The 9045-nt window shown below is 43.7% G+C and overlaps 1 protein-coding gene across 1 annotated transcript; it reads left to right on the top strand.

Moving 5' to 3' along the window:
- The first annotated feature begins 768 nt into the window (after positions 1 to 768).
- Positions 769 to 8933, top strand: LOC133440795 (protein NLRC3-like). The gene is made up of 6 exons (XM_061718115.1): positions 769 to 893; positions 3078 to 3164; positions 4451 to 4487; positions 6494 to 6707; positions 7399 to 8178; positions 8905 to 8933. The coding sequence occupies exons 1-6, from the start codon at positions 769 to 771 to the stop codon at positions 8931 to 8933; spliced, it is 1272 nt and encodes a 423-aa protein (XP_061574099.1).
- Positions 8934 to 9045: the final 112 nt, after the last annotated feature.

Raw genomic sequence — 9045 nt, 5'->3', positions numbered from 1 at the left:
GGTTTTTTTATTTATATTTGCAGCGTTTCTTTTATTTGCAGCGGCGTTTGTTTCTGTTTGCAGCGTTACTTTTATTTTCAGCAATGGCGGGTCTCGGCCACCGTACAATCAGCACATTGCATCACCTACTGACGTCTCCGCCATATTGGATGTTCAAGACTGCGCTGTAAACTAATACAAGTAAATTTACTTATTTTCATAAAGCATCTTTCTACAAAGAAATGTACATTTTACGTCTCATTTATTCACTCACACACGCAATAATTGATAACAAAAAACAATGCATCAAATTTTTGGGTGTGGTAGCTGTCTGTGTGGGTGGCACCGGCGCACCCTTGACACCCTGGACACTCGATGCTTTCAAGGAGTAAAGACGATATTTAGTCATAATTTTCATTGACGAAAGCCACTTTAACTACAAATGATGAATGCGACTCAAATACAACGTCCGGTTTTCAAAATAATATTTCAAGTCAAAATAAACAGACAAAAAATTTTAATTTAAAAAGAAAAAAATATTTGATGTAATGAAAATGTGTTTATTTTTTGATTCTAAATGAAGTGTAGAAGTGTGTGAGAGTGTGTGCTTGTATGTCTGTGTGTCCCTGCGGTCACCTGTCTAGGTGTGTTCCTGACCCGACTAAAGCTGGGACCGAGTCCAGCAGACCTATGATCCTGATCAGGATGATGGATGGATGATGGATGGATGTAGTTCTGTAACATCATGAGCTTTAATTTTAATTTCTCCTGATTCACTTCAGAGTCAAAATGGAGGATCAGAAATCTGAAGACGCGTCGACATCTTCGTTATTCAGCGAGGAGTCTGCACAGAGTGGCCGGTCCAAAGATCATCCTCCACTCTTCAGCACAGAACCAAAACCTCCAGGAAGAAGGTAAGATGATTAAAACTGTTGGATACAACATCAAATCCAGTCTGACTGTCAGTTTTTAGACGTAATAAAAGCTGTCAGGACCTGATCTGACCAGGGTTCATATTGGACCATGGGTCCTGGGGGAGCCAACATTTTTGAGGGGTTGCCTCAAAAACTCACGTAACTCACGTGAGGTTCTGCGTCACACCAACGCAGAGCCGACGGCGTAGGGTCGCGGCGACGCACACCGCACCGCGACCCTACGCCGTCGGCTACGCCGTCGAATTAACGCGGAACCATAATTCAGGCGAAGCTGCAGTCTGTCTGCGCTGATCACTGACACACCGGGTCGGAGCGGATTTGGTCATACAGAAAATCGAACTCTATAACCTGTCTCAAAAAGAAACAGCCAATATTTTAGAGCTCCCCCTAAATTTCACAAAGCAGTCTTTCAGGGGAGCCAATGTCCTTCTTAGGGGAGCTCAGCTCCCCTTAGCTCCCCCCCAATTCAAACACTGGATCTGACCATAAACTTCATGCAACCTCAGAAGAATCAAACACATTCCTCAATTCCTCATTCCACAATCCTCCGATATCACGCACCGGTACTTGTAGTTACTGGTTAGCGCCACTAGGGGGAGACGTTGAGCCGCCCCGCGGCTCCCCGGGTCAGTCTGCAGCCTGGCTGAGCAGCAGCAGCAGCTCTGTGGCTGTAGCTGCTGCTCCATGTTTCAGTCAATTCTATTTTCCTTAATTATACAAACTGGACGGTTGAGTATTACCCTTACTCACAGGGAACTTTATTAAACACTCCACGTAACTCACAGTACAACATAAACAATCCCATTGTTACATTCCGGTTAGCCGTTAGCTGCGTTAGCCGCGTTAGCCACGCCAACAGCCCCCAGTCTGTCTTGCTTCTGTCGTTGTCCCTTATTTTGAAATATTTGTTTAAAATTGAATTTCTGTCGCAAATAAAACCTGTCTTCCAATTCATTGCATTTTTCATTGCATTTTCAGCCTAGTTATTTTTGTGGTAGAAGTATCGGATCGGTACTCTGTATCGGAGAGTACACAAATTAAAATACTCGTACTCGGTGTGAAAAAAATGGTATCGGGACATACCTAATCTCTACCCAGGTTCTAGTTCTAGTCTCTACAGGTTCTAGTAAGGTGTTTATAGCCTTGATGTTGTAGTTACAGACTGTATGTATCTGGATAACAGACTTCATAGTTGGCCGTATCGTTTTTCTTCACTATTTTGGTTGTTAGACGGGTTCCAAACGATGATATCAAACTGTAATTGCATTTCATACCATTCCAGTACAATCTTTAATCTGGATTTTAAACATCAACTATAGATCAAACAGGAAGAGCAGCCCTGATGGAACATCAACATCTTCGTTATTCAGCGAGGCGTCTGCAGAGAGTGGCCGGTCCAAAGATTATCCTCCACTCTTCAGCACAGAACTAAAACCTCCAGAAAGAAGGTAAGATGATTAACACTTTTGGATATCACGTTAAATCCAGTCTGACTGTCAGATTTTAGACGTAATAAAAGCCTTGAGGCCGTTTTTGTCTAGTTCTAGTCTCTACAGGTTCTAGTTCTAGTCTCTACAGGTTCTACTAAGGTGTTTATAGCCTTTATGTTGTAGTTACAGACTGTATGTTTCTGTATAACAGACTTCATAGTTGACTGTATTGTTTTTCTTCAACACTTTGTTTGTTAGACGGTTCCAGAGAAATGATATCAAACTGTAATTGTATTTTCCAGTACAATCTTTAATCTGGATTCTAAACATCAACTTTAGATCAATGCTGAGGTGGAGGAACCGAGATGGAACATCGACATCTTCCTCATTCAGCGTGGCGTCTGCAGAGAGTGACCGGTCCAAAGATCATCCTCCACTCTTCAGCACAGAACTATGTCCTCCAGAAAGAAGGTAAGATGATTAAAACTGTTGGATACAACATCAAATCCAGTCTGACTGTCAGTTTTTAGACCTAATAAAAGCCTTGAGGCCGTTTTTGTCTAGTTCTAGTCTCTACAGGTTCTATTAAGGTGTGCAGAACCTTTATGTTGTAGTTACAGACTGTATGTTTCTGTACAACAGACTTCATAGTTGACTGTATTGTTTTTCTTCAACATTTTGTTTGTTAGACGGTTCCAGAGAAATGATATCACACTGTAATTGTATTTTCCAGTACAATCAGCGAGGAGTCTGCAGAGAGTGACCGGTCCAAAGATTATCCTCCACTCTTCAGCACAGAACCAAAGCCTCCAGAAAGAAGGTAAGATGATTAACACTGTTGGATACAACATCAAATCCCGTCTGACTGTCAGTTTTTAGACCTAATAAAAGCCTTGAGGCCGTTTTTGTTACCATGGTGATGGATAGTTTGACAGAGTAGCTCAGACAGTCATCTCCATCAACCGTGATGTTTTAGGATGTTATCTGTAGCCAGAGTTAGAGATCAGGTGGAAGAAATCAGGAGAGAAGAATTTTCATTTCAATTTTATTTATATAGCATCTACTACAACAGGCCAGGATATCAGCAAGCACATAGCAGACATCCACACAGACACGCTGCTGCATTCTGGATCATCTGGAGGATATTCATCAATTACTGGAACATCCTGCTAATAAGACATTACAGTAATCTGGTCTAGAAGATACAAACTCCTGAATTAGTGTTTCTGCATCACTCTGGGAGACGATGTTCCTGATCTGAGATGGAAAAACACTGTTTTACAAACCTGATTAATAAATCCCTTCCTGAGGTGTTTGGACCAATAATGACCTCTGTTTTATAAGAATTTAGAAGTAACAAGTAGGTGAACTTCCAGTTCTTGATGTACCTAAGACATGCTTGAAGTTTAGCTAACGGTTGTGGTTCATCTGCATAGACAAATACAGCTGCGTATCATCAGCATAGCAAAGAACATTGATGCTGGTTCTGGATTAAACTGGATTAAACTAGAACTGAACCCTGCGGGACACCATAGACCCTAGAACTGAACCCTGCGGGACACCATAGACCCTAGAACTGAACCCTGCGGGACACCATAGCCCATGGAGTCGCCAAGGACACGAACCAGAGAGACTTAAGGCAGACGGATCCTTACTGGAGTCTGACCCAAATGCAATAGTTGATACTTCAATCTAACCTTGGCAGAGCAAATTGGCAGGACGGTTAAGCCACAATCTCCCTGGAGGAATGAAAACAAGACGCTCTACTCCCACTTGCCCCCCCTTTGCCCTCAGGACACCGGTGGACCTGTAACAGAACTGTACCGAGCTGATAACATCAAGGACAATAGCTGAGGAGTAGATCTGGGGTATTCACAGACTTACCACTCACACAAACACACAATGATTAATACACCTACCTCATTCTTCAACGCCCCCCCGCCCCTTATCATCGCCTGTATTAAGTTAGAAGCCTGTCCACATGTCACACACGTCAGACCAGAAAAATGACAGTTGGTGTATTTTCATGGAGGTCTAGACCCCTGCTGATGAGCTGCTCATCAGGGTCTGTAAACCAACTATTGAAGACTGTTGTTGTGTTTTCAGACGCAGAAGAAGCTCGGAGAAGCAGGAGATGTTGAAGGTGAGCTGTTACATGTGATCGACTTGGTCCAAAAGGTAGCAGATCATCCACCTGCATGAATAATAATGATAATAATACATTCTATTTGTGGTTTAAATGTGGGCGGGTCTGTACAGTCACGGATGTGTTTAGGGAGTTCCAGGGCTGATATGTAAGATACATTAAGAAAAGAAAACAATTATAAGAAAAAAGGAAAAAAAAGTAAATAAAAAAAAATTATCATTTTAATAAAATATTATTATTATTTTTCTTCAAAGTTAATATTGGATTATTTTACAGAGATGTGACACAAAGCTGGTACATTAAAAGCCTCACACGGGGCACCATGTATGTTGTGCCACAAAGGGGGTACTGGTTCAGTTATTACAGAGTTATTAATAATTGTCTTACGATAGTTATTAATAATTATTAAAGAAAATCACTTATCAAAATGAATCAATCAAAACGGGGCACCACCTGACTCATCAGGAAATAATAACTAAACAAAAAAATCAGTCTGAAAATAGCTGTTATTCCATACGTGCAGCCTGTTGTTGGGGTAGCATTACAGAATAACAGTTAAATTCAATTCAATTTTATTTATATAGCATCTATAACAAAGGAAGTTGTCTCTAGGTGCTTTCAGTCAAGCAATACACAAAGCACATCTGATGTATGCTTACGTTTCAGAGAAGTTGGGGTATCAATTACCGTTAGAAAAGAAAACAATTATAATAAAAAAGAAAAAAACGAAATAAAAAAAAATAAAGATTTTTTTTTAATAGAAAAACTTACTTTTTTTTCAAAATTAATATTGGATTATATTACACAGATTTGACACAAAGCTGGTACATTAAAAGCCTCACACGGGGCACCATTTATGTTGTGCCAAAAAGGGGGTGCTGGTCCAGTTATTAGAGAGTTATTAATAATTGTCTTACGATAGTTATTAATAATTAATAAAGAGGATGAATTATCAAATTGAATCAATCAAAACGGGTCACCACCTGATTTTATAAGGAAAATATTAACTGAACAGCAAAATTAGTCTGAAAGTAACTGTAATTACAGAATAACAGTGAAGGGAGGAGTCCGAGCTCTGACCTTTAAACCAGCAGCTGTTACAAATATGTATAAAATAAACACAAACAACTTCTCTCATTCAAAGGTATCAGGATTTATTTACACAAGAGTTAAAAGATAATGAAAACACTTGGGATAGACTCCAATGCCTAAACTACAAATAAACAACAACTAACTAAACATTAAACACAAACTTCAGATTGTGTGCGTGTGAGTGAGTGTGTGTGTGTGTGTGTGTGTGTGTGTATATGTGTGCGTGCGTGCGAGCGATGGTCTTTCTCCAATTCCTCTCCAGGTCTGGGGGTTGGAAAGGTTCTGATTGGATAGGGGGGGGACCGGAAGTTAAACTACCGGAAGAAAAACAAACTTAGCCGCTACAACTTTGAAAAGATCACAATTTTGATGTTTCCTGTTTCCATCTGTTCTTTTAATGATTTGTATTTATTAAATAAATGGTCTCTGCTCTTGACCAGCGTTTATTGCGTGCTGCCATCTTGAAACCCAGCCCAGTGTGGAATATAATCGTTATAGACACAGACGGGCGAGGGAACGAGCAGAAAGAAAGACCGGAATTAATTTAAAGAGGAATGAGTGTATGCATGATCGTGGAATTATTCTATTCGGATTTAAAATCGGAATAAACCAGCCACTTACTTCAGAATTAATTTTAATTCGGAATGGCCATTTTCATTCAGAATTAGGTGTTTACATGGTAATTTTTAATCATTTTAAATCGGATTTCATTTTAATTCTGAAGAATTAAACTTCCCATGTAAACGCACTCAGTGAAAAATAAACTCGGAGGCTTTATTGCCAAGATAAGAGTGTGTGTGTGTGCGTGGATATCAGTGCAGGTTTGGTGGGGAACTGTTGGACTGGTTTTTTTGCAGTCTTTCAGGCTGATGCTTGCAGGTGAAACATTAACACCTTGCGGTCTTCCTCAGGCGTTTGAATCCAAAGCCATGACCTTCATGAATCAAGCTCTGAGGAAACACACCAAGGTCCTTTCTGCCAAACACAAGGAGCTGTTTGACGGAGACGAGGGTGAGGAAGAGCTTCAGGACTGTGACGATGAAACGAGCGAAGCAGCGCTGAAGATCGCTCTCCATGTCCTGAGGACCATGAACGAGGGGGAACACGTCCGAACCCTGGAGCAACGTAAGTCACCAGCTGGTTTTGTAGCTCTGGGGATCCATTCAAATGTCAAGAATCGACTCAATGGTGATCTCGTAGCCCTTGGGGGGGGCTTGGGTGGGGGGCTGGCCGGGCTCGGAGGGCCTGCCCCCGTCAACTGGATGGCCGGTGGGGGAGCGTGGGCGTCCTTCCAGGGTCCGCTGGTCTTGCCTCCTGGCTTCGGCCTCTGCTCCCCCTCCTTCTCCCCTACACGATTCATACGCACATAGGAGAAGGGGCGGGGGGTCCGGGGTGTGGGGGACATTGTCCCGCGTGGCCCGGCACTCCCCGCTCCACGGCTTTAATAACACTATAGACACTGCACATTCAACATTCAATAAATACACTTAACAAGGATACTTAGTTCTGGAGGGGGGGATCATTGTCAGCATGATACCCTTACCTCCCCCTCCATGCATGGCATTAATTACCTGCACTCAACACCAGGGCGGGAGGGGGGCCCACATCACCCCAAAAAAATACCAAAAGTTGTAATGTAATGATGAAAAAAAAAATTGATCTTTAGACATACAAATCTATTTTTAGGAATTAATATGAGAACCAATTTAGAATCAGAAAATCTATTTTCTTCAACACAGGCCTATTGTTTTGTCATATCCGACTGCTGAGAGGCCGCAGCTCAACATGGTTGTTGTTGGTGTTTCTCTGCCGTCAGGTCACTACGGAGAACTCAGGTTGTACCAACAGGAACTAAAGTCCTTCTGGAGGACGAAACATTCCTGCTTGTTGGAGGCGATAAACTCCCAGCAGTTGCCGGTTCCTCTGAAGCAGATCTACACAGAGATGTATCTGCTGGAGGGCGACGGCGGAGACGTCAACCTGGAGCACGAGGTCCGGCAGATCGAGGCGGCCTTCAGCCAGCAGAGGCTCATGGGAACTCTGATCAAGACCCAAGACCTCTTCAAGCCTTGCCCCAGACAGGGACCCCCGACCCGGACGGTTCTGACCCGGGGCATCGCCGGGATCGGCAAGACGGTGCTGGTGCAGAAGTTCCTGCTGGACTGGTCCGAGGACAAGGCCCACCAGCACTTCCAGCTGCTGTTCTCTCTGCCGTTCAGGGAGCTGAACCTGCTCCGACAGCAGAGATGCAGCTTCATGGAGCTGCTGCAGCAGTTCCACCCGGGCCTGAAGACGTCGGGGATTACAGATCTGGAGAATTACCGGGTTCTGCTGGTTCTGGACGGGCTGGACGAGTGCAGGTTCCCCCTGGACTTCAACGGCGGGGAGAGGATCACCGATGCCCGGCGTCGTGCCGCGGTGGAGGTTCTGCTGACCAACCTGATCACTGGGAACCTGCTGCCCGGCGGCTGCCTGTGGGTGACGACCCGCCCGGCGGCGGCTAACGGTCTCCCCCCAGCCTGCGTCCACCGCCTGACGGAGATACGGGGCTTCAACAACTGGCAGAAGGAGCAGTACTTCGTCAAGAAGATCCAAGGTTCGTTTTTAAGCTTCTTCTACTAGTTTTTAAGTGTTTTAATGGTCTTGGGCCTTCTTATAAAGGGTGCAGTAAGGGGGCGTGGTCAGAGTAAGGGCGTGGTCCAGAGTAAGGGGGCGTGGTCAGAGTAAGGGTAAGTAAGTTTCTAATTTCTTGCTTTCTAGACCTACTTTTAGGATTTTTTTTTTGTGAACAATTGTTTTATTGAAATTATAATCTCACATGACAAGGTTGAGAAATACAAACATTTTCAACGTACCCCTCCCTCCCTTCCTCCCTCCCCCTGGCGGCATCCCCCCCCCACCCCCCTCTCGGTCTAACGCCTCACAATTCCTTTATTCTGAATTAAGCAGGTTCGTTATAGCCGAAGCGGCTCTCTTCCATGAGTCCAGTGTAGAGGTTTTGGCTTTGTTCACCCGTGCTGTAGATAGTTCTAGCATGACCACATCCAGAAAGTATTCCAGCCATTTTCTAGCATACAATTTGTGAGGAGGCAGCCAGCGTTGTACTATCAGTTTTTTGGCGGCCGTCAAGCCAGCCAGCCAAACCTTGCGTTGTTTCTCATTCAGCCCCAAATGTGAATCATCATTGAGCAAGAGGAGAGTCGGCTCCAGAGGTACAGGTTTGTCAATTATATTAGATAAAGTCACTGTTACCTTCCTCCAAAAGCCATGAACCTCCGGGCAGTCCCATACCATATGCTTAAATGTTCCCGGTGTGTTCAAGGAGCACAAGTCACAGTTCGGGTTGGTTGACAACTTCATGTGAAATCTCAAAAGTGGTGTCAGATAGGCCTTCTGACACAACTTATAGTGAATCAACTGGTGGTTGGGGTTCTTGGACGCATGAAATGTGTTCCCCCAGACA

Source organism: Cololabis saira, chromosome 3, assembly GCF_033807715.1.
Source record: "Cololabis saira isolate AMF1-May2022 chromosome 3, fColSai1.1, whole genome shotgun sequence".
Lineage (NCBI taxonomy): Eukaryota > Metazoa > Chordata > Actinopteri > Beloniformes > Belonidae > Cololabis > Cololabis saira.
The sequence above is the reverse complement of the archived record's forward strand: the minus strand, read 5'-3'. Positions and strand labels throughout refer to the sequence as shown.

Excerpts from the sequence above, each read along its gene's own strand:
- LOC133440795 (XM_061718115.1), top strand. The coding sequence starts at position 769 with ATGGAGGATCAGAAATCTGAAGACGCGTCGACATCTTCGTTATTCAGC. Across the intron at positions 894-3,077 it reads CCAAAACCTCCAGGAAGAAG|TACAATCAGCGAGGAGTCTG; the intron begins GTAAGATGATTA and ends TGTATTTTCCAG. Across the intron at positions 6,708-7,398 it reads CGTCCGAACCCTGGAGCAAC|GTCACTACGGAGAACTCAGG; the intron begins GTAAGTCACCAG and ends CTCTGCCGTCAG.